Source organism: Eubalaena glacialis, chromosome 5 (genome assembly GCF_028564815.1).
Source record: "Eubalaena glacialis isolate mEubGla1 chromosome 5, mEubGla1.1.hap2.+ XY, whole genome shotgun sequence".
NCBI lineage: Eukaryota > Metazoa > Chordata > Mammalia > Artiodactyla > Balaenidae > Eubalaena > Eubalaena glacialis.
The window spans coordinates 153,630,711-153,657,057 of NC_083720.1; the positions used below are offsets into that span (position 1 = coordinate 153,630,711).

Here is a 26,347-nt window from a genome sequence, read left to right on the forward strand (position 1 = left end):
TGTATAATAACTTCTTAAAAGAGGAGTGTTCTTTCCCAGCTCTGTAGCAGGTCATGGTGACCTGTTGCTCCTTTGTAGCTGCTTACCTAGACTATGTATCCTTGGTGAACTTTATGTAAAATATCAGTATGTCATTTTGATGTACGATCCTTTGTCTCGAAAAAGTATATGACAGTGCGTTTGCCTTTTAACAGGCGGAACAGTTCTCAGAGCTTTCTGAGAGTCTGTCTCCCGGGTTATAATCCTCAGTTTGGCTCAGATAAAATTCCCTTTTTTCACTTCTGAACTTGACTGTTCATTGAATTTTCATCGACAAATCTATGTACCAATATCTACCACAGTCCCATTCTTTTTATAGTCTTAACTAGAAACATGGGTATTGAGTTTATTTATAAAGTAAAATAACTTTTTCCTCTCACCATTCTGACTTGCCCCTGCATATATACTATCATTTCTCTTGCTGTGGTCCTTGATGTAAATGATTGGCACAAATGTAGATCCATAGAGTATTCCAGATATTACCGCGAGACTGCAGCCCCTTAAAAACAAATAAATCTCTATTCATCTGGGCCCAAAGCAATGTTTCTGCCAAATGCACACATGGAATCATATCAAAAGCATGCTTCAAAGTGGAAATCACAAGGCATTATGTAGCAATCACCCATCTATCTCAAGTGGGGTGACAAGCAAAAGTCCCAGGAGTGCCCTGCAGGGTCAAGGTACCTGATGCCGCCTTGCTGTGATGCAGCGTCAGTCCTCCACCGTCTAATGGTGGAAGGACATGATTTACAGACGCTGCAATGGATTATCATGCTAAATTGTCATTACATAGGTGAGAATATTGCCATCATATTCTACAGGCGACATAAATAAACCTGGCTCTCTCATTAAATTATGCAGTATTTGTGGACTGACACCGGGCCCGATGCTTCTTTTTTAAACCCTCTGTGACAATAGCACAGATAATAATAATGACTAGAATAGACTAAGGACCAAACACACGTTAGTTCAAAACAACTACTGAGATCCACAGACGCGCCTATGTCTTAGGCATGGTCAAGGGGAAGTGCTGATTTAATAACATAATTTAAGAAACCTTTTTTTTTTTTTTTTTTGCCATGCTGACGACCTGTGGGATTGTAGTTCCCGGACCAGGGATTGAACCCGGGCCCCCTGCAATGAACGCGCCAAGTCCTAACCCTGGACCGCCAGGGAATTCCCTAACAAAATAATTTGAATATTTCAGGTGAAACATTACTTTCTGTAAGAAGAAAATGTTTTGCCTTAAGCACTAGGGTCACGTTGATCCCTCAGACTTGGGCCATATCTGCATGAAGCAAGCGTTTCCAATGGTTTTGGCAGGGAGGTGATTAATATTCTGGAACAATCCCTTTGGCTTAACACAAAGGACAGTGGCATGAAACAGGAAAGAGTTTTAGGCAAAAACCATACCTTTCCAAGCTTGAAAACAAATGCTTAGGGACTTCCCTGGCGGTCCAGTGGTTAAGACTCCACGCTTCCACTGTAGGGGACATGGGTTCGATCCCTGGTTGGGGAACTAAGATCCCACATGCCGCGGGGTGCAGCCCCCCCCAAAAAAGAAGTCCATTTTAGTGGTGTTTTGAGGAATATGAGACTGTAGGCACTCACATGGCCAGTGAGCTCTGTTCATGATGGAAACCCCTGCATCCTGGGAAGGCCTAGACCACGTGGTCCTGGAGGAGGGTCCCAAACGCAGACCAGACTAATAGACTAGGCTGGCCAATGAGACAACTGAAAACGTTCTTCTTAACAAATATTCCCTTAACAAAGGCAATGCTTTGTGAAAAATGTTTTGTTTGATAGATCTATTTTATTCCAAAGCAAAAAGAGCAACATATTTATTTCTTCCAAAGCGTGTGGGTTAGTTCATTCTTTCATTCATTCCATGTATTCAAATATTTATTGAGCATCTATTATGCACCCAGTACTGCCTCTTTCCCACTGTGAGGTCATTGTATAGACTAACAGAGGACATGCCTTCTATCCTTGAGGTGTCACCACAGAAAGTCTAAAACAGCCCTCAACTGAAAAATGCAAGCTACATACTATTACACATTCATATTTCTTATATAAAATATACAACATTTTCATACATAAAACATAAACATTCTCATATTTCTTTGCCAGCCCCCAAAACCCTAAAATATAAGGGCTGTCATTGAGCCTAACTCTCCTGGTCTTGATACAAAGAATTGGGGGTGGGCGTTAGGACCTACATGGACACAAAATATCCTACTATATTTGACAATAAATATCTTGGGATTATAAAACTGTCTGACACATGAGTGGAGGCATTTCCAGTGGAGAGCATCCTGGGTAATGTAATGGAGACGTGGACCTAATTCGATTGTGATTGCTGGGAGCATACTGGCCATTATACTCTGTGGCCTATAGTTTTACTTTACTTTGCTTTTTTTTTTTTTTTTAACTTTACTTTTACTTTAGGCACGAAAGTCCTGCAAAATGAGACTGCTTTTGTCAGCTACTTATTGGCTAGAGACACTGCAGTGGCTTAGGAATTCCTTGGAGCCCTGAGACCAAGGCCCTCTGTACCTTAAAATTCAGCAAGCGACCAGAAAGTCTCTCTACCATGGAGCTAGGAAAGCAAAGCTTGTGTTACCATTTTCGTCTTGAACTCAGATGAATATTACTTCACTCTTGCTTTAACCAAATATAAAACAGAATAAGAGAACCTCTTCTTACACTAAGCGGTTTTGCACTGTAGAAAGTTTATCCACCCAGGAATAATCAGGATCGGGATCTTGAGTTTTGTTAATCACCTGTTGAAAACATTGGCAAAAATCAAAAGGAAAACAGCATTCAATTGATAACCACACTGGTGACAAGAAGATTTTCAGTGTTTTTCTCTTCTCTCTCAAACACACTTTAAAATATGACCATGTCACCCTGCATTCTGATTCTGTGGGCATCTCTAGACTCAAATGTTTCTGATTCTGTTTTTCTTTTACTCAGAATGGTCTGGCAGTGGGCAACTTCTCTGTTTAAATGTTTTTCACAGCTTATTAAATGGTTATTTTGATACACCTGTCAAAGCTAACAAAAGTTATTAATGCTTGCATTTTATTTGCAAATTTTAATAACTTGTAAAGAAATTAGAACTTAGGCTCTTCCACTATGGAATACCTAAGATCAACAGGCATATTTTTATCCAGATTTTTCAACTAAATTAGTTAACGAAACATTTCCAGCCTTGTTTTAAGATTAGCTAATATTCTAAGTCAGGAAAAGTTATAAGCAAATTCATAATATTTTTACTATTGAATGTAATCATCTTTGTCTCTTAGCTGAAGTTTCCTTGATGCCGTACTCCTAACGCTTTCATAAGAGATGAGAAACTATTGTACATTTGAATTCTTCGTTATGTGCTAAATCAAGCTTTCCTTTGGCAATCATGCTTTCTCACCCCACGAGCAGCTCGTGATGTATGGCAGCATCGTAACCAATACTTTTTATGTATCTTTAAACTTCAGTTTGCTTACATACTTCCATCTTGATGGAAAAATCTAAGGCCATTAGCCTACTCTGTAGCTTTTACCAAGTTGCATTTATTTTCCTTTCTTCCCCCTTTGTGTGCAGGGAAGTTGGTTAGGAGGTATCTGGGTCCCTAAAGTGGGCAAGGAACACCAGACGCCTTCTCCCCATCTCACTCCTTCATTCTCTCTGAAACATCTCCCTGATCAGAGAGGCTACGGATCAATACACCTCTTTCCTCTAACACCTAAGCTACTTATTATTTGACTTTAGTGTCGATTTAACTAAGGTTTCTGTCACCTTAGTTGATAAGAGTTTTGATAGGGGAAGAAGGAAGGGGAAGAAACGATTCATTTTGAAGTAAGGAGTAGAGGCAGCGCCTTCCAAGGAGGCAGCGCCTCGGTGTGTGGGTAGGAGGTGGGATTTCAAAGGCGGCAGCCAGCACTGGGCCCTTGGCAGGCGCACGAGACACTCAGCATCTGTGGCGCCAGAGTCTGTGCTCACGGCCGTGGCGGTTTGCCCTGGAACCACGTCTGTATACGGAGCCACTGGCACTAGTGCTGCGGGCTGTCTTGTAAAGGTTGCCCCTGTTTAACCTAGATTTGTTATTCCAGACTAATTTATGTTCTTCAGGGTCAAAACAGTGACTCCTTACATATTTCCCGTCTTCACCCTTGAGTGGAATGGGATACGGCAGAAAAGAGAAATAGAAGAAAGTCAAGTCTAATTCCCACTTTCGTGTGACTTGATTTACCCTTTCACTGGCTTTGTCTTATCTATGGCCCCTGCCCTCCCCCAGTCCTACTTTAAAACCTCCTTCCTCCCCCTTCCTAAAGTCACTTTCATGTTCCTCTTCAGTATTTAGCGTTCCCGTACTGAGGAAATCCTTAAGTTATTCCAAAATATGGGCTTGTGTGCACATCTCCTAGTAGGGATCTACCGTTAATAAAAATAAGTAGACCTCTGTGTTTGTTGAGCATCTTTACTGTGGAAATATTGATTGTTACATAGACCCAGCCATAATAAATATGCTAAAATATTTCAGATAGCCCTGATTTAAAAAAATACCCCATTACCCTCTTATCTGCGTTCAAATCCGTGCATTTTCCTTTTATCTTAATTATATGTTTCAGATCAAGGTGGTTCTCATTCTCTACTCACATGCTCTGTTATTAATGGTGTGGTGTCCACAGAATATGTGTTATTTGGTATTTTGCTTTTGATGAACAAAAATATGAAAGCACTGCAAAGAAAATAAATTTTAGTGACATTTATCATAACCCTGGTTCACATTAAGTTCCCTGAATTTTAAGGGAAAACACAGCTTAAATTAAGTCTTAACGATACGATGATTACTTCCAAACTGCCTCTTCAGGGGTCCTGCCATTTCTCCAGCACTGCTGTTCTCTTTGACATCTCTCCTTGTCCTTAATTACAACAGCTTAAAAGCTAGACTCATAAGCTTCCCTCCCAAATCAGATCTTTCTCCTGATTTTCTTGTTTCAGTCAATGGCCCCATCTTTCTTTTTATTCATGCTTAACCCTGGAATCACATGGTAAAAAACACAAATGGAGACACCTTGAAAGAATATATCTCACCAGTTCTATTGACAAACCCCCCCAAAGCTTAACATCCTCAATTGGACAAACTCGAGGAGGTAAGTACCACTGGTGTGAGTGCAGAACTGTGCGACCCCTACAGAGGAGACCCTGGGGCCATGGACCAAAGGCACAGGTGTGTCCACTCGTAATCCCACCGGTCCTGCTCCAGGACCTCTAACACAAGTACAGCCACACTCAGGTGAGCCAACCCTCATGATCGTCCAGTGGAATATGACACAGCCATAAAAAAGGAATGAGGATGCCCTCTGTGTTCTGACATGGAAAGACCTCCAGAGTATATTTTAAGAGATAAAAACACACGCTTAAGCCTAATGCCTCTCTCTCCTAAGGCACTGACTATTTATGTGCAGTATCTTTGTAACAAATGCCTCACTGATCTTGACTTTTGAACCACGCAAAAATGCTAAAATGTGTTAAAATATTAAATTAACTTAAGGAAACTAACAACTTTGGTATACTTTTGATATTCCTTTTTAAAAACATTTGCATGGTTCAAAAGTTAAAGCAATATAAGAAGTTTTCAAAGCACACATGAGACTGAAATAGTATGGGTAGCTGAGTGCAGACTAGTGAACCCAGATATGCTATCTTTTGTACAAAAATTAAAAATGTCGAGTTAGCTTCCTTAGTTCAGTCTCTTGGTTGCTTTATAAACCTGAATGGGTCCATATTCCTTTCCATAGGAAATTCAAGTTTCACTTTGATTTTTACTGCTCTCTGCTTCATGCCCCATTCAACCTTTCTCAACATAATTCCCCCATGGACTTCTTTCCCTGACCAGCCCCTGCTCCAAGCTTGTGTGTACTGTTTGTGAGCCTTCCTTAGCTGGACACACCGTGTCCTCACCTCTTACCCAAACTAGAGAAGATGTGAAGTGCTGACTGTGAGAAGGGAGCCCCACCCCCGGCCGGTCCTCCCCTATCTTCCTCTTCTCTGAATTCCCGAAACACTGAGTATCGTCATCACGCGGTCCAGACCATCTGCCACAGGTCCATGTAATCTTTTTTCTCTAAAGACTTTCCAATTCAATAGAAGATAGGAACTACATTTTCCATCTGCTTCAAGGTCCTCGAAGTACCTGACACTCAGTAAAATTGAACGCATAAAACCTGATTATATGTGTCTATCTTAATTGTTAAATAGGCATGTGTGTGCACTCATATATATGTTAATTTGCAAAGCTAACATTAGACACTGCAACTGCATTTTCTTTTCGAAGTTACCATGAAAACCCTCTACTTTGTATAGACCCGTCTGTTTTTCTAATAGCAATAGAGGATGATATGTTAGAAATATACTTGAAGGACACAGAGAAAAGCCCTAGAGTGTTTCTTCAAACACCTGTGTGACCCTCCAACAAATCACTTAACCTCTCTGACCCTCAACTTTTTTCATCTAAAAAATGGGGAGGGACTTCCTTGGTGGCACAGTGGTTGAGAATCTGCCCGCCAATGCAGGGGACACGGGTTCAAGCCTTGGTCCGGGAAGATCCCACATGCCACAGAGCAACTAAGCCCATGCGCCACAACTCCTGAGCCCCCGAGCCACAACTACTGAAGCCCGCACACCTAGAGCCCGTGCTCTGCAACAAGAGAATCCACCACAGTGAGAAGCCCGTGCACCACAGCGAAGAGTAGTCCCTGCTCGCCACAACTAGAGAAAGCCCGCGCACAGCAACAAAGACCCAATGCAGCCAAAAAAATTGTTTTAAATAAATAAATAAAAATAAATAAATAAAATAAAAAATGGAGATATACCCACTTTACAGAACTGTGATGCGAATTAAATAATAATGGCTACAAAATTCTCAGGGTACTTTTTGGCAAATGATAAAATCTCAAAATCTCAAAATATGTTAGTCAGTTGAGAAGTTTAACTACAAATCGGATGGGGGATGGGGTGCTGAGCATGAGGAAGAAATGAAGACTAAGAAATCAGTGGTCTGAACCTGTGTACTAGACACAAAATGGGTAAGTCAGAAAGAAGAATCCAGCTCAATTAGGTCAAGAGGGAATCTGGTGGCACTAAGTTAGGACAAGGTAATGAGATGTATCTCATGGATATGAACATAAAGACAAATAGATCACAAGGTCTTCTGGGCTACAGACTTGAAAAACTTGGTACAGTGTGTCAAACACAAAGTTCCACGATCGAGTCTGTGAATGCTTTCAAAAGCATGGGAAACTTTAAAAATAAATCAATATGTTATATGCAAGGGTACTTCTCTATACTTTCAACCTTTCCAATTTCCCTAGATTTGCAACCCTACACACATTACTATTAGTAAAACTCACGTGTGTGTTTACACTGACAACTGATTTCAACAAGCATCTATTATATGTCAAGCACTGTGCAGCGAAGTCTGATAGTGATGGTGGGAGAAATGGTGCACAAAGAAAATAACAGACTTTGTCCTTCAGGATCTCATAGTTTAAGGATAAAGAGGGTTATCTGAATAATACAACACAGACCCTGAGAATGTGGGTAATAGAAGAAGTGCAAAATACAATGGGCGTTTAGGGGCGATTCATTCTATTGATAATTAGGAAGAAGAAAATCGAGAAAACATCATATAGAATGGGAAATCTTAACTGATATTTCAGGGAGGCAGAGGAAAGGGCTTTTGGGGCTGAGGGAAGTGTTGGGTATGATAAGTAATCCTGGGTCAGTGAACTGACAACCCAGGGTGAAACTGTGCTAGGAAGAAGTGTTGAATCTCTAACTGTGGAGGACATGCTGGATTAAGGAGACATTTATTCTGAATCCAGTGGGGAGCCTTCAGGGGTTCCTAAATAGAAGAGTGATGTCCTGATTTGAGAACAGATACAAGCAAGTCATACTGGCAACAGGAAAGAATGGAACAAGGGAAATGAGATGTGAGATTTTTACAACTGTATACAGGTGGGTAGGTAGTATGGGACTGAGGGAAAGGAGAGGAGGAACCTGTGAAAGATTCAGAAAGAATTTTACAGGATTTGATCTGGGGTTGGGTACAAAGGAAAAAAAATTCAAGATGCCCGAGGTTCTGAATTTGAATGACTGTGGCTAATACCTTCTACGTAGAGAAGGAACGCAGCGAGAGGGACCAGTTTTCAGGGAAGGCTAAAGTAAGAAAAGTAATTCTGATTGGGAAATGTTAAAGGCAGATAGAAAGGAACCACCAGCCCAGGGTATGTGCAGGGCTGACATTGTGCCTGACCTGGCCGGGTCCCCTTCCACAGGTAGCCCCACCTGAGATGGAGTAGGAGGCACCCGGGGGGCATGCACGTCGAGATGTTTAGCCTGGTCCGCAGTTCTATGTAAGGACTGTGGCTCTGAAGAAAGCTAACCGCTAGAACCAAAGATCTGGGTTTCCTCACAACGCAACTCTACAGAGGAAGCAAGTTAAGGAAGTAGAGAAAAGAATGGAGAGTAGATTCAAGGATAATTCAAAGCCTTTTTTTTTAAAATTTTAATTTATTTATTTTTGGCTGCGTTGGGTCTTCATTGCTGTGCGCGGGCTTTCTCTAGTTGCGGTGAGCGGGGGCTACTCTTCGTTGCGGTGCCCGGGCTTCTCACTGCGGTGGCTTCTCTTGTTGCAGAGCACGGGCTCTAGGCACGCGAGTTTCAGTAGTTGTGGCACGCAGGCTCAGTAGTTGTGGCTCGTGGGCTCAGTAGTTGTGGCACATGTGCTCAGTAGTTGTGGCACGTGGGCTCAGTAGTTGTGGCTCACGGGCTCTAGAGTGCAGGCTCAGTAGTTGTGGCACACAGGCTTAGTTGCTCCGAGACATGTGGGCTCTTCCCGGACCAGGGCTCGAACCCGTGTCCCCTGAATTGGCAGGCAGACTCTTAACCACTGCGCCACCAGGGAAGTCCTCAAAGCCTTTTTTTAATAGAAAAGGAAATCTGTCTTCTTGTGAACTCCAACTCCTGGATTTTCACTGAAGCGTGTCTAAGAGAGCGTCCTGGACTTTGTTTCTTGGTATCCGCTCCACATCCACCCTGAGCCATGGGAACTAGAAGACTGACAACTACATTTGCCCAAACTGTGCTTCATCTCGGCTTTGCCAGCGGTGGGTGGGGGGGGGGGGTCAGGCATCATCTTGCCTTGGATGGCTGCAGGTGTGTCAGCTCAGGGCAGACACATTTCTCCCCCCAGTGCCAGCTGGGGTGGGTGCCCTGGGGCTTTGGGTGATGCCACTTTCTCCCTTTGCTCTTTTGGGCTTTATAACACATTTTGTCAACAATTCCCTGTGCTAAACCCTCTGCTGTTTAAGATGCCTGGGGTGGTCTTGGATATGGAGACTGACTGATACTTACCCTGGATAACACGTAGGGAAGACGTAAGGCTAGACATGACCTTAGCAACGCTTTACAATTGACTGTACAGAGGATGGGAGCAATTGTTTCCATTTTAAAAAGAAAAGCAACATCCTAAACCAATGTAACCAGATACCAAGTTTCCTTATACTGGCTATGAAGCTCCAAGTCATTTCAATGAATTCCCTTCAGAACAAACTGATTTAACGGAGTTAAAATGGAAAGGTTCCAGAAATTCCTTTTAGTAAAGGGTAAAAATTATTAACAAACAGAAACCTCAGTTAAATAGAGTCGAGAGGCCAGAATGGGGAGGTCACATGCCCTGTGATCATAGCAGAGCCCAACAGGAAAGAGAAAGACCCCTCTTCCTTCCTGGCCAGGCCTCAGCCAGTTGACAGCCATGGACTCCTTGTTTACTATAACCCTCCCTACTTCCTTGTGTCCTCTATAAAAGCATTCTCCTTCCCTTGATGTGAGGGACTTGTACTGGCTCGCCATGGTTGCAGACCCCGAACTGCAATTCTCTGCTGATCCTGAATAAACCCATTTTTGCTGGGGACAATCTGGCCATCTATTTGTTTCAGGTCAACAAAAGAAACTTAGAAGAGAGCCAGGATGCACCACAGAAGAGATCACTGCATTTTCCTGCCTCAGACCAAGATCCAGACTAAGTTGGGTGACTCCCAGACACGCTGGCTAGTTAACTGTTGAGATGGACAACATAGGCCCAAAGGGGTAACAGTAACCGAACATGCAATAGTTATTAATTAAAAGAGTGACTATCATAATTAAAATTACCCACCATATAGAGCGTTAGCCATGTGTCTAGCACTATACATAGCACTGAACATATTTATTTAATCCTCAAAATATCCTATGAGGCTGGTGCAATTATTATCCCCACTTTATCCCCAGATGAAAAAACCAAGGTTTAGAGAAATTAAGTGATTTGCCCAAGGTCACACAAGAAGAAGTGATAGAACGTGAATAATTTGTAATTTTAGAGAATGTACACTTTCTAAAGGAAGAAGGAATATGGAGAAAAACAAAGCCTGATGGACTGGATAAATTGGCCTCAAATTATCATTAAGTCAAGACTAAGGCATTCTACATTCCAATTTTGGGGTGTAAAGAAATGTTTTTTGAGAGAGCTCTTCAAAGCTCGAATGTTATGTGAATTGTACAAAATATACAAAATTGCCTCTAACCAAAAATGTCAAGAATCTGCTATTTTAGAATAATCAATGTTATTTCCTCTCCGATTGGCCTGGAAGAACTCTCTAAGGCAACATTTCAACGACAAAGAGATTGTTCCTGAATGTGGCTGGAGAAAAGCCATCAACCGCAGGAGGAAGGGAAATATAGTGTTCTTTCCCTGAAGAATAAAAAAGTACTAAAATCTTTGCAGGCAATACTATCCATTATGAGAGGTGCTGACGGGAAACACAGATGGAGTCTAGAGAGGAAAAGGGACCAAATCTAAGGTGACCTAATTCTGTGATGGTTTTGTGGACTGAACACTGCCATTCAGAGATTCAAAGTCATTTTCATCCTCATTCATACAGTGAATATAACTAGACATCTCCAAACAGGTGTGTGTTGTCACAGGTGAGAGAGTGGTTATCTGAGCGGGTTGAGAAGAGCTGAGTGACGTGACAGGAAAGTGGAAACTGAGTGGCAAAGAATACATGAGTAATAAGAGAGAATCAGTGGCTATTTCAGAGCATCAGGAAGCCAGAATAACATTGACTTATAGCATTTTCTAGTTCGCAAAATACTTTAATTCCATTTGATCCTCATTTATGAGCTATGTCTTATGATTTTTCTGAATATTACAGATAATGAAAATGAGCTTCACAGCAGCTAAAAGGTTTCCCAGGGTCTCAGAGCTTTTGACCACTGAGGCTGGGGCCCCTAACCCCAGACCTGATACTTTCTGTCCTCTGAAGCCATGCCTGTCAATGTAAATGAAGAATCTGAGAAAAAATTATGTTGATTGATGAGACGTGGGTGTAAAGCAATGTAAACACATCAGGATCTTTAACAAGTGTTCTGAATGTTGGGAAGAAGAGTTAAATCATAAGAAATGGCCATGTACCTTACTACTGACAGCCCGGCTCCGATGTAATTGAGCAGTGGTTTTGACACTTCTTCTGCGTCCATTCCAAACCAGCCAAACCTGGAAATTGAAAGAGTCATATCAAAGTAGATATTGTTGAATATGTGTTCGTCACAGTGTTTAAGGCCATGGACTCGGGGTCAGATTCCTGGATTGAAATCCTAGGTCTCTCACCTACTACCTGTGACTCGGATAAGTTAACTATCTTTATTGTGCCTCAATTTCCCATGTTTAAAACCGGGACAATTATACCTATAATTATACCTCACGTACAGGTTTCTTAAGATTAAATGAGCTAGTATATGTAAAAGTACTTGTCTAAAAGAAAAGTCCCTTTCTCATTAAGACTAAGGAAGAAGGAAGAAAAAATAGATTAAGTGGATAATCAAATGCTGATGAGTTGACTGCTACTTTGTATAATACTTGAAATAGACTTCAATAACTGCTTGGTTAAAGATCCCTGCTCTTTGGCATCCCTTTAAATTCTTTTTTTTTTTTTTTCCATGCCTTGAGGTTGTAGTGATCATCACCGACAATCACTGTGAACCACCCAGGGCCAGAGAAAGGAGGCAAGGACAGGAAAAAGAAAATAGCACTTGTAAAAAAGCAGGGCGAGGATGAGGAAAGGACAGCAAAGAATGTACTGGAAGTTAACTGGCTTTGTTATAACTGAGGTTGTTGTAGTGCTTTGAGTGGGAAGAGGAGCCCGGAAAGCAAGGTTAGAGTAAAAGCCCCCTTTCTATTTATTTTCCCAAACTCAACTTGAACGTTCATCTTAATGCTGACTGAGGGTGGTGCAGTCCAAAAGGATCTTCTCAGATGATAAGGCTGTTCCCAGGCTGCACTGGACAACAGGGCAGCTTCCGCCAGATACGGCGATGGAGCACTTGACACGTGGCCAGTGCAGCCGAGGAACTCGATGCTTAACTTTATCACATTTTAATTAATTTAAATTTAAATACACATGGCCACATGTGGCTTGCGGTGACCCTATCTGGAGAGCTCAGCTCTAGAGCTGGGGGTTGGCAAACTTTCCCTTAAAGGGCCAGAGGGTAAATATTTTAGGCTTTGCGGGCTGGGTGGCCTCTTGCAACTACTCACCTCTACTATTATAGGGAACAAGCAGTCACAGACACTCCTTAAATGGATGTGTTTGGCTGTGTTCCAATATCACTTTACAAAAATGGCTGGGAAGCTGGACCAGGGTTTGCTGACACTGGCTCAGACCCTAGAGGGTAGAATGTGGGCTTTAGAACCAGCAGGCCTGGGTTTGAATCTGGCTGATTAGCTCTGTGAACTTCAGCAAGTCCCTCATCTTCTTTGTGTGTCAGTTCTCTTATAAGATAGCACTTACCTCATATAGTTGTGAAAATGAGATGGGAATAATGTATATAATATGTCCAGCAAATTGCCACACATAGAAAGGGAACATAAATATCAGTGTCCTTTCTCTCTCCCTACTTTGTTCCCTAGAGACAATTCTTTACTTTATCTTGATCAGAGTGTTAGATCACTTCTTTAGAACTTAAGGGAAATGGTAGTTCAAGGTAGCATATGTTATGTGTATGCCTTACCAGTGGTGACCTCTGTGAGGGTAGGAACCAAGCATTATTCCTCTCAGCTAGTCCCATTCTTAGCACTGGCCTTACACAGAGTGTGAGTGCGGAGAATCATAGTTGAAACACTTTGCTTTGTGTTACCTTGAGCTTGCCCAGCCGATTAAGGTATTAAATGATCCCCAGATTAAGATTCCAAGGCCCAAACCAATGGTTTTGATAATTGGGACAACTGCAATGTTTCCTGTAGATGAAATATACAGAAGAAAGGTGTTATTTCCAATACAGAAAACATGTTTATCAATTGAATTAATTTTTATTTTAATTTCAACTGAAGCTCATGGGAGGGTTCCCTTTTCTCCACATCTTCGCCAGCATTTATTGTTTGCAGGTTTTTTGATGATGGCCATTCTGACCGGTGTGAGGTGATACCTCATTGTAGTTTTGATTTGCATTTACAATAGCCATGGAAGTAACCTAAATGTCCATCAACAAAGGAATGGATAAAGAAGATGTGGTACATATATACAATGGAATATTACTCAGCCATAAAAAGGAATGAAATAATGCCATTTGCACCAACGTGGATGGGCCTAGAGATGATCATACTAAGTGAAGTAAGTCAGACAAAGACAAATATCATATGATATTGCTTACATGTGGAATCTAAAAGAAGGCTACAAATAAACTTATCTACAAAACAGAAATAGAGTTACATATGTAGAAAATAAATTTATGGTTATCAGGGGGTTAGGGGGGTGGAGGGATAAATTGGAAGATTAGGATTGACACATACACACTACTATATATAAAATAACTAATAAGGACATACTGTATAGCACAGGGAACTCTACTCAATACTCTGTAATGACCTATATGGGAAAAGAATCTTAAAAAAGAGTGGTTATATGTATATGTATAACTGATTCACTTTGCTGTACAGCAGAAACTAACACAACATTGTAAACCAACTTCACTCCAATAAAAATTTTAAAAAATAAAACAAAATAAAGATTTAATAAAAATGAAAAAAAAAAGCTTATGGGATTTGGACAAACTTGGTAAAACGCAATTCATCATTTTAAAAATAAAACAGCCACATGTTTTGGCATTTAAACTCATGATTATGACTGCTAAAAGAGCCAGGCTTAGGGCAAAATCCTACAGAGAAAATGTTGAATTAGCTCCTTGCCTAACTGCACCAATGCTCTTCATCCTTAGCGTAGGTCTCTGTTTTATGTCTTTTTGCAGAAGCTGGTCAATGATAAAATCAGTAGTGACCATCCCCTCCGGCTCGAACCAGGGCCAACCACTGGCAGATGTCCCTGTCCCAGTACGGCCCCAGACTTTGCTCTCCCGTGCTCACCAACTTGTCTTCTGGATTCCTGCACCCAGTGCTTCGTGCTCAGGACTAAATTCATGGTTGGTCTTTCCAGTTCTTGATTGGCTGTCTGGTCTCAGTCAATCTCCTCTGGAAAGGTTCCCTCTCTTGGTTTCCAAGATCTCTCCATCTCCCAGTTCCCTCCTGTTTCTCTCTTTCTCGGGCTGCTCTTTCTCATCACACCTTCTGGATTTAGATGCCCTCTGAATATTTTCCCTAGAACACACCCCACCTCTTGGGTACTTGACTAGTGTCATGGTTTCAGCTATCAGCTAGAGTCACATGCTCCCAGTGCTAGCCTGGACCTTCTCCAGAGTTTTAGTGCGAATAAGAAATTTCCGGGGCTTCCCTGCTGGCTCAGCGGTTAAGAATCCGCCTGCCGATGCAGGGGACACAGGTTCGAGCCCTGGTCCGGGAAGATCCCACGTGCCATGGAGCAGCTAAGCCCGTGCACCACAACTACTGAGCCTGTGCTCTAGAGCCCGCAAGCCACAACTACTGAAGCCTGCGTGCCTAGAGCCGGTGCTCCGCAACAAGAGAAGCCACCGCAATGAGAAGCCTGCGCACCGCAATGAAGAGTAGCCCCCGCTCGCCGCAACTAGAGAAAGCCTGCGCGCAGCAAGGAAGACCCAACACAGCCAAAAATAAATAAATAAATAAATTTATTTTAAAAAAAAGAAATTTCCAACACCAGGAACTTTCAGCTCAAAAGGTCCCAGCTGAACTCATTATTTTCCCTTTCAGACACGTTCTTTTCCCTGTTTTCCTCATCCAAGTCAATGACACCATCACTCTCCTAATCACTTATGATAAAATCCCTACATCACCATTGGCTCCTCCCTTTCCTCTGCTCCCCACATCCAATCAGCTACTGTAACCTACAGCATCCCCGTCTGCAGCAGTTCTCAAACTAGACTCTAACCCACCGACTCCCAGTGGGACCTGCTGGGTGTATAGATACTATGGTGGTTGTCAAGATCTGCAGGATGAATGGTTGCTATATCTGTTCCCCTCTCCCATTAGACATGACAACCATAAGCATACTAAGGTATAAGTGAGCTATAATAATTACAACTCTAGTGGAAATTTAAAAGTTAACTCTTTTGTCCTCCAACTCATCATCTTCACTAAATCACTTAATTCTGTAGAGATTCAAATTAAGTAGTTACCCAATACATTTTTAACACTTAAAAAATTTATTTGCTTTTAATCAAATTGCCTCTAGAGAGCCTTGATACTTGGGATTCTCTTTGCTAAAGAGAAGAAAACTCTCCTGGGGTGTATTTATATTAATAGAAGTAAAACATTCCTGATTGGCCAAGCAAAGGTGTGAATTCTAGTTATATAACTTCAGGCAACAGTGAGAAGGCAACAGAGGGAAGATTTTTGTTTGCTTTTGTTTTTCTGCCGGTGCTTTTGAAATGATAATGTGTCTGTGTTTGTCTACTTTTAAGGACAAGTCCTAAAAGTGATAGTAGTAGAAACGACTGTTTCATAAATATTTTCTGACAAACATAATGGGAAAGAAAGAAAGAAAGACCAGAGCACTTAAACTAATATATGAGTTATGCTTGAACAGATAGCGAGTGAAACATTTTTCCTATAATAATTTTATATAATTATATATATAATATATAGTAATAATTTTACTATCACAATTATCTACCAGGAACTAAGAAAGAAATCATTGAAAGGAAAGAGTCAGGAAACGTACCAAAAATATTTATGGAGCATATAAATGAAAGAAACTAAATTGTTCATTTAGTTTCCTTCTATTATGAACCAGATTTATTTTGATCATAGCACAAAATGATTAAAGAATAAATTATATCAAATATTACCTGTTGCCCAAATGCAGCCCCCAACCATTGCAAAAGGCCAAAACTTAGGGCAATGTAATATCAGATTGACCACCAAGGCAACGAACCATATGGCAGCACAAAGTACCCACTGGAGAAACATTCCTGGAAATAAAAAAAAAATTGGTGTCATTGGTTCAAACTGATCTGAGGAAATTAGTGCTTAGGAATATCAATGAATTATTATAGTAATGGTCACAATTTATTGCATGCCTATATGCCAGGCACTTTACTTGTTTATTATATTTCTTGTAACTACTATGCATCATAATTAACCCTAATTCAAAGACAGAAAATGAATCTGAGATGAAGCAACTTGTCCAAATAGCTAACAGTTTGTAAAACTGGAATTTATACTTAACTTGACTCCAAAGCTTGCTCTACACTGTGCATTCCTGCTTAACAGGGATCAAAAGTTTTCTACCAAAGAATGTTGGCAAGACCAAGACCATATATTTTTATTCAGATGCTATACTTAGTGCCATTCCTCACCAAAGACATGGCATTAAGAACTTCACAATAGCATGATAGTAATTGAAACCTTTGGGGATCATACGCGCCACTTTGGGATAAACATGAAGTCCTTTATGGCCACATGTAGGTCTCATGCACTTGGAGTTGAGAGTCTCCAATGAGTCAGACTTTCCAGACCTGAGAATTAGCCTTCTAGGTCAGGGCTACTCCCCTTCCTATGCTCTGGGCTACCATCTGCCAGTTACTTGAAGGTCACATGGTGATATGAGGTGTACCCGTACTTTTCTGAGGCTTAGAAAGAGGGTTTAGGGATTAAAAGGATACAGAAAACATCGACACTGGAAAAAATACTAAGGTAGTTATAACTTAGTGTAGCACTTTTGACTCTATTGGAAAATTTTGCCTATTTCTATTCAATCTCACGGTGGAGGAGAGAAAAAAAGGCTGTTAACCTCTAAGACAAAAAAAGTAAGAACACAGATATGAAAGGGAACTTCATTTTACAAATGAGAAACTGAGAACAAAAGAGCGGATAAGGTTTGTCTGGGATCACACAGTTCTTGTAGAACACCCAAAAGTCAGGTCCTCTACCCCTTAGTATGTTTTTTGTTATTTTTTTAGTACTTTTCATTCCTGTTCTAATTCCAAAGGGAAGAAGAAGAAAGGCTCTGGAGGGAAAAGATTTGTAACTCTATTGTCTTAGTGGTAAAAAGACATAAGAAAAAAGCCTGAGATAAAGTTGAAAAAAAAAAAGACATAAATTGGAATGAAAACACAATGCTTCCCACCAGGCTTTCACCATAACATCCCCAATTCCTCCTCCTGGCTTTAACAGGAAAGGCAGGTAGATAAAAACAACTACTGCTTCTCCTTCCCTAAAATTCACATTACAGTCAGTTCTACCACAATGTGACATGTGTGTTCCTAAACATCACCGCACTGTGTAAAATCATGTGATAAAACCTGCAGAGCTTAGGGGGAAAATGGGGCTAAGGACACAACACTCAGAAACTTCATCAACAACTTATTAAGAAAAGATAGAAGCCTAAAAAAATGGTAAATGGTAGTGCAGTTTTACACTGGTTAAGTGGTTAAGACATTCACAAATGCTGCAATAAATATGGAACTTCACCTTACAAAAGATCTGAAGTTGGCTTATACAAATGGGTGTCAGAAGTGTTGTAGCTTGTGAATTATTGGGAAGGTGGTGAATGAGGGTTTGAACACCAGGTGTGTATGGGTATGGTGTAACAGACCTGGCGGTTGTGTGAAGGGGTGTGTGTGAGCATATTTTGTGCATTACTATGCATCTTTGTTCATCTCGGTGCAGTTTTCTGTGTTCACCTATGTTTGTCAGAGTCAAAATTGCCCATAGGCAAACACAAATTTCGTGTGATGTGCAAATTGTTTTCTATTATATCAATTGTGTTGGCAATTTGTGTTTGCAAAACAAGTGTTATCAGTAGAGCTAACGTCCTTCTTTTCTAAACGTAGCAGACATGGCTAAAAAGCTTTCCCCATCCTAGCTTTATGATGAAACACAATCTTAAGGTTATCCTATGCTGACTAGCAGTCAGATAACCTGGCATGGGCATTGTCAAATGATCTTTTTTAAGCTCTATTCATTTGGCTTCAGGTACAGCAAAATTCATTTTTATAGCCATCATTTATAAAAGACCAAAGAAGTGAACTTCACATTTAAAATTAATTTAAGACTAACAATGAAGGAAACATAACTACCATCGCCAGTCTCATATTTTTTAAGTGGTACAAAGTTTGAGCCAAACAAAAGGATGGCTGCAATAGAGGAGATGAAACCAGTAGTGAGGTCTGTTCCGTTATTGCTCATGGCTCTGGTCCTGCCCGAGAGCAAGCTGGTTCACTTTCAACTTGTTGTACTTTTCAAGAGCTTCTGAAATGAAAGGAATAAAAATGAAACAATTAAAAAGTTGTGAATCTGTGAGCAAACTGTGATCAATACATGATACTTATTGAGTTTTTGAAAAGTATGGTAAGAGTCCTTCTTCCAGATAAAAAGTTAGGACATTATGAAATTATGTATTACATTCACACCCCATGTTCATGCATTCATGTTTTCATTTATTTTGTCAACAAATATTTTTTGATCACTGACCTACAAAACAAACAGAAAAACAAGCAAAATTTGTCTTCAGAGCTTGAAAACCTAACTTCTTCCAAGACCTGGATACAATTTGTATGATATTATAAAGAAATTCTTCTGTGTGTGTAGATTGTATAATGAAGATTTGTGTACCAGGATCCTGTTCAGTTCAATTGGTTGCTGTGACAAGTAAATGACAGGGCACGGGTGAAGACTTTGAGAACTATCAGTGCCTTCTGAGCACAAGCTGTTCTACTATTTAACACGAGCTTAAGGGCACATTTAATTGTATTGTTGCTACATACTCAGGATCCCCTAGAGGTAAAGGCACTTTAGCACCACCTCAGTGTGTACTAGTTTAAATAGCTCATGAAATTATATTTGTGACTTTTTAAAAAACTGAACAGATAGAAGAATCTCCTAAAGATCTCTTTAACAATCTCTTGAAGGTGGCCAAGATGGTGGAGAAGGAAGACCCTGAGCCTACCTCCTTCCAAAATCACAACTATTTACAAAGAAACTATCAATGAAAATGACCTGAAGGCTAGCAGAAAAGATCTTCTACAACTAAAGATATAAAGAAGGAACCACAAGGGGATGGGAGGAGGGGTGAAGACACAGTAGAGTCGAGACCCACACCCATGGGTAGGTGACCACAAACAGTAGGATAATCACAATTGCAGAGATTTCCCCAAGGAGCGAGGGGTCCAAGCCCCACATTGGGCTCCCCAGACCGGAGATCCTGCACAGAGAAGATGAGTCCCCAGAACGTCTAGCTTTGAAGGCCAGCGAGACTTGCATTTGGGAAAACCAGAGGGCTGTAGGAAACAGAGCCTCTGCTCTTAGAGGGCACACACAAAATCTCACACACTCCAAGACCCAGGGCAGAGGCAGTAATATGAAAGGAGCCTGGGTCAGACCTCTTGCTGATCTTAGAGAGTTGCCTGGAGAGGCAGGAGGCAAGCAGTTCTCACCCTGGGGTCACAGATGTTGGCAACAGCCATTTTCAGGAGCTCATGCTGCCACTAGGACACTGGTGCTAGCAAGCACCATTTTGAAGTCCTCCCACTAGCCTATTGGCACTGGAATCTGGCCTCGCCCAAAGGCCAGTTGTCACCAGTCCTGTGATGCCCGAGGCTAAGCAGCCAGCAATGCAGAGACTAGCCCAACCCACTAGCAAGCCAGCAGAAGCCATAGGTAGCCCCCCCTAGTCCCCAGTATCCGCAGAACCTGGTCCTGCCTATCAGCAGACCAAGACTAGCTCCAGGACCCCCTGGCTTGCAGGACTTGATTCTGCATTAGGGGGTCATGGAACTAGTGCTAGACCACTAGTACAGCATGTGAGATTTTGTATTCTCTCTTTAAGAGTGGAGTCTCTGTTTCCACACTGGGCTGGCACTAGACACATGACCCCCTGGTGCACTTCAGCCAGCTGCCTCAGGAGCTGGCCTCACCAACCAGTGAGTGGGCGCCAGCCTTGGGACAACATGGTCCCCACAGCCAGCCATGCTGGGACTTGGTCCCTTCCACCAGTGGCCAGCAGCCACTGCACTAGGCAGGGCCTGGCAATCAACTGGGCTGAGGACCAGCCACACCTACCAGTGTACCCACAGTAGTTGGCCCTAACACAACAAAAGGGCTCATGCAGCCCATATAAGAAGCACTCCTAGAGAATACATGTCTGGTGACCAGGGGGGAGTGTGCTGCTGGGATGAATAGGATGTCTACTACTTAAGGCCACTTCTCCAAGATCAGAAAATATAACCAGCCTATCTAATACACAGAAGAACAAAAACAAAGAACCAGAAAAATGAGGTGACAAAGGAATATTTTCAAAATGAAAAAACAAGATAAAACTCCACAAGAAATGTTAAGTGAAGTGAAGATAAGCAATTTACCCAATAAAGAGTTTAGGTAATGATCAGAGAGATGCTCAACGAACTTGGGGAAAGAATGGATGAAACAGTAAGAATTTTAACAATGAGTTAGAAAATACAAAGAAGAACCAAAGAGAGGTGAAGAACACAATAACTGAAATAAAAAATACACTAGAAAAAAATAACAGTAGATTAGATGATATAGAGGAAGGGATCATCGAACTGGAAGACAAAACAGTGGAAATCACTCAAGTCAAACGGAAAAAAGAATTAAAAAAAATAAGGATAGCTTAAGAGACCCCTGGGACAACATCGAACATACTAACATTCACATGAAGGGGTGTAGGAATGAGAAGGGAGAGAAAAGGGGCAGAAAACATATTTAAAAAAATAATAGCTGATACACCATACTAACAACCTGAAGAATAAAAACCATATGATCATCTCAAAAGATGCAGAAAAAGCTTTTGACAAAATTCAACACCCATTTATGACAAAAACTCTCCAGAAAGTGGGCATAGAGGGAACCTACCTCAACGTAATAAAGGCTGTATATGACAAACCCACAGCCAATATCATTCTCAATGGTGAAAAGCTGAAAGCATTTCCTCTAAGATCAGGAACAAGACAAGGGTGCCCACTCTCACCACTATAATTCAACATAGTTTTGGAAGTCCTAGCCACAGCATTCAGAGAAGAAAAAGAAATAAAAGGAATCCAAATCACAAAGTAAGAAGTAAAATTGCCACTGTTTGCAGATGACATGATACTATACATAGGAAATCCTAAAGATGCCACCAGAAAACTATTAGAGTTAATCAACGAATTTGGTAAAGTTGCAGGATATAAAATTAATGCACAGAAATCTCTTGCATTGCTGTACACTAACAACAAAAGAACATAAAGAAAAATTAAGTAAACAATCCCATTTACTATCATGTAAAAAGAATAAAATACCTAGGAATAAACCTACCTAAGGAGGCAAAAATACCCGTATTCAGCAAACTATAAGATACTGATGAAAGAAATCAAAGATGACACAAACAAATGGAGAGATATACCATGTTCTTGGATTGGAAGAATCAATATTGTGAAAATGACTATGCTACCCAAAACAATCTACAGATTCAATGCAATCCATATCAAATTACCAATGGCAATTTTCACAGAGTTAGAACAAAAAAATTTTTACTTTGTATGGAAACACAAAAGACTCCAAACAGCCAAAACAATATTAAGAAAGAAAAACAGAGCTGGAGAAATCAGGCTCCCTGACTTCAGACTACACTACAAAGCTACAGTAATCAAGACAGTATGGTACTGGCACAAAAACAGAAATATAGATCAGTGGAACAGAATAGAAAGCCCAGAGATAAACCCCCGCACCTATGGTCACCTTATCTTTGATAAAGGAGGCAAGAATACACAATGGAGAAAAGACAGTCTCTTCAATAAGTAGTGCTGGGAAAACTGGACAGCTACATGGAAAAGAATGAAATTAGAACACTCCATAACACCATACATGAAAATAAACTCAAAATGGATTAAAGACCTAAATGTAAGGCCAGACAGTATAAAACTCTTAGAGGAAAACATAGGCAGAACACTCTTTGACATAAATCACAGCAAGCTCTTTTTTGACCGACCTCCTAAAGAAATGGAAATAAAAACAAAAATAAACAAATGTGACCTAATGAAACGTAAAAGCTTTTGCATAGCAAAGGAAACCATAAATGAGACAAAAGGGCAACCCTCAGAATGGGAGAAAATATTTGCAAATGAAGCAACTAACAAAGGATTAATCTCAAAAATATACAAACAGCTCATGCAGCTCAGTATCAAAAAAACAAGCAACCCAATCAAAAAATGGGCAGAAGACCTAAATAGACATTTCTCCAAAGAAGACATACATGTGGCCAAGAGGTACATGAAAAGATGCTTGACATCACTAATTATTTGAGAAATGCAAATCAAAACTACAATGAGGTATCACCTCACACTGGTCAGAATGCCCATCAAAAAAATCTACAAACAATAAATGCTCTAGAGGGTATGGAGAAAAGGGAACTCTCCTGCACTGTTGGTGGGAATGTAAATTGGTGCAGTCACTATGGAGAACAGTATGGAGTTTCCTTAAAAAACTAAAAATAGAGCTACCATATGATCCAGCAATCCCAGCATATACCCAGGGAAAACCATAATTCAAAAAGATACATGTACCCCTGTGTTCACTGCAGCACTGTTTACAATAGCCAGAACATGGAAGCAACCTAAACGCCCATCAATGGATGAATAGATAAAGAAGATGTGGTCCATATATACAATGGAAAATTACTCAGCCATTAAAAAGAATGAAATAATGCCATTTGCAGCAACATGGATGGACCTGGAGATTATCATCCTAAGTGAAGTAAGTCAGACAGAGAAAGACAAAAATCATATGATATCACTTAAATGTGGAATCTAAAAAAAAAAAGTGATACAAATGAACTTATTTACAAAACAGAAACAGATTCACAGACATAGAGAATGAACTTATGGTTACCAGGTGGGAATGGTGGGTGTGGGGAGGGATAGACTGAGAGTTTGAGATTAACATGTACACACTGCTGTATTTAAAATAGATAACCAACAAGGACCCACTGTAAAAAATAAATTAAACATAATAATAATAGCTGAAATATTCCATAATCTCAGGAAAGAAACAGACATTCAGATGCAGTAAGCAAGAAAGTCCCAGACAAGATAAAATCAAAGAGGTCCACACTAAGACACACTGTATCAAAATGGCAAAAATGAAAGATAGAGAGAATATTAAAAGCAGCAAGGAAAAAGCAACTAGTTACATACAAGAGCACTCCCATTTCAGCAGTAACTTTGCAGGCCACAATGGAGGGGCATGATATATGTAAAGTGATTAAAGGAAAAAACCTACAACCAAGAATACTCTACCTGGCGAGGATATCATTCAGATCTGAAGGAAAGATAAAGAGTTTTACAGACAAGCAAAAGCTTAAAGAGTTCAGCACCACCAAATCAGTGTTACAGGAAAGGTGAAAGGGAATTCTCTGAGTGGAAAAGAAAAGACTACAACTAGATATGAAAATTATGAAAGGAAAAACCTCACTGGTAAAGATGAATATACAGTAAAGGTAGTAGATCAACAACTTACCAAGCTAATAGGAAGGTTAACAGACAAAAGTAGTAAAATCATCTATATCAACATAAGTAGTTAAGGGATACAGAAGACAAAATGATGTAAGATATGATGTCAAAAACATTAAACATCTGGTGGGGATTAAAATGCAGGGTTATTAAAATGTATTCAAAGTTGAGAGATCATCAACTTAAAAAAATCACACACACACACACACACACACACACACATATATATATATATATATATGTATGGGTTGCTATATATAAATTTCATGGTTACCACAAACCAAAAATCTATAATAGATGCACACACACAAAAAAAAAAATAGAAAGGAATTTAAACATAATACTAAAGGTAGTCATCAAATCACAAGGGAAGAGAGCAAAAGAAAAAAAAAAGGAGCAAAAAAGAACTGAAAAACAATCCCAAAACAATTTTTAAAATGGTAATAAGTACATACCTAATCATTAATTACTTTAAATGTAAATGGACTAAATGCTCCAATCAAAAGACACAGAGTGGCTGAATGGATTAAAAAAACAAGACCCATCTATATGCTGTCTACTAAAAACTCACTTGTGATCTTAAGCCACACCCAGACTGAATGTGAGGGGATGGAAAAAGGAATTCCATGCAAATGGAGGTCAAAAGAAAGCTGGAGTAGCAATACTCAAATCAGATAAAATAGGCTTTAAAATAAAGACTGTAACAAGAGACAAAGACAGACATTACACATTGATAAATGGGTCAATACAACAAGAAGATATTGGGTGTAAATACATATGCATCCAACACAGGAGCACCTAAATACATGGGAAGGGACTTTAACACTCCACTTACATCAATCAACAGATCATCCAGACAGAAAATCAATGAGGAAACACAAGCTTTAAATGACACATTAGGTAAGATGGATTTAGATAAATAGATATATAGAGAGATGTTTATAGAACATTCCATCCAAAAGCAGCAGAATACACATTCTTTTCAAGTGTGCAATGGAGCATTCTCCAGGATAGATCACATGCTGGGCCACAAAATAAGTCACGTTACATTTAAAAAACTGAAATCATATCAAGTATCTTTTCCAACCACAATGCTCTGAGATAGTAGAAATCAACTACAAGTAAAAAACTACAAAAAACACTAACACTTGGCAGCTAAACAATATGTTACTAAACAAAAAATAGGTCACTGAAGAAATTAAGGGGAAATCAAAACATACCTGGAGACAAATGAAAATTAAAACACACGGATCCAAAATCTATGGGATATAGCAAAAGCAGTTCTAAAAGGGAAGTTTATAGGAATACAAACTTACCTCAGGAAACAAGAAAAATCTCAAATAAACAACCTAACCTTAAACCTAAGGGAACTAGAAAAAGAATAAAAAACAAAACCCAAAGTTAGTATAAGGAAAGAAATCATAAATATCAGAGCAGAAATAAATGAAACAGAGACTAAAAAAAAACAATCAAACTAAGATTTGATCACTGAAACTAAGAGCTTGTTCTTTGAAAAGATAAACAAAATCGATAAACCTTTAGTCAGATTCATCAAGAAAAAAAGGTCCAAATAAATTAATCAGAAATGAAACAGTAGTTATAACTGACACCACAGAAATACAAAGGATCATAAGATATTACTACAAGCAATTATATACCAATAAAATAAACAAGTTAGAAGAAATAGACAAATTTCTAGAAATGTACAATATCCCAAGATTGAATCAAAAAGAAATAGAAAATATGAACAGACCAATTATGAAAATGAAATTTACTCAGTTAAAAAAAAAATTCCAACAAACAAAAATCCAGGACCAGATAGCTTCACGGGTGAATTCTACCAAACATTTAAAAAGAATTAATGCTTATCCTTCTCAAACTATTCCAAAAAATTGCAGAGCAAGGAATGCTCTATACTCTTTCTACGAGGTCAGCATCACTTTGATTTCAAAACCAGACAAAGACACCACAAGAAAAGAAAATTAGAGGCTAACATCCCTGATGAACATAGATGCAAAAATACTCAACAAAATATTAGCAAACCGAATTCAACAACACATTAAAAGGATCACATAGGGGCTTCCCTGGTGGCGCAGTGGTTGAGAATCTGCCTGCCAATGCAGGGACACGGGTTCGAGCCCTGGTTTGGGAAGATCCCACATGCCGTGGAGCAACTAGGCCCGTGAGCCACAACTACTGAGCCTGCGTGTCTGGAGCCTGTGCTCCGCAACGGGAGAGGCCGCGATAGTGAGAGGCCCGCGCACCGTGATGAAGAGTGGCCCCCGCTTGCCACAACTAGAGAAAGCCCTCGCACAGAAACGAAGACCCAACACAGCCA

At 40.1% G+C, this 26,347-nt stretch overlaps 1 protein-coding gene across 1 annotated transcript in view; it reads right to left on the bottom strand.

Moving 5' to 3' along the window:
- The window catches only part of TMEM144 (transmembrane protein 144), a 46,818-nt gene that overhangs the window by 14,955 nt on the left and 5,516 nt on the right, over positions 1-26,347 (bottom strand). The window contains exons 2-8 of the mRNA XM_061191774.1: positions 18,586-18,757; positions 16,354-16,476; positions 13,276-13,375; positions 11,555-11,635; positions 4,696-4,777; positions 2,746-2,822; positions 420-538 (exon numbers count right to left, since the gene is read on the bottom strand). Coding sequence (XP_061047757.1) covers positions 420-538; positions 2,746-2,822; positions 4,696-4,777; positions 11,555-11,635; positions 13,276-13,375; positions 16,354-16,476; positions 18,586-18,694 — 691 coding nt within the window. The 5' untranslated portion in view covers positions 18,695-18,757. The remainder of the gene's footprint in view (positions 1-419; positions 539-2,745; positions 2,823-4,695; positions 4,778-11,554; positions 11,636-13,275; positions 13,376-16,353; positions 16,477-18,585; positions 18,758-26,347) is intronic.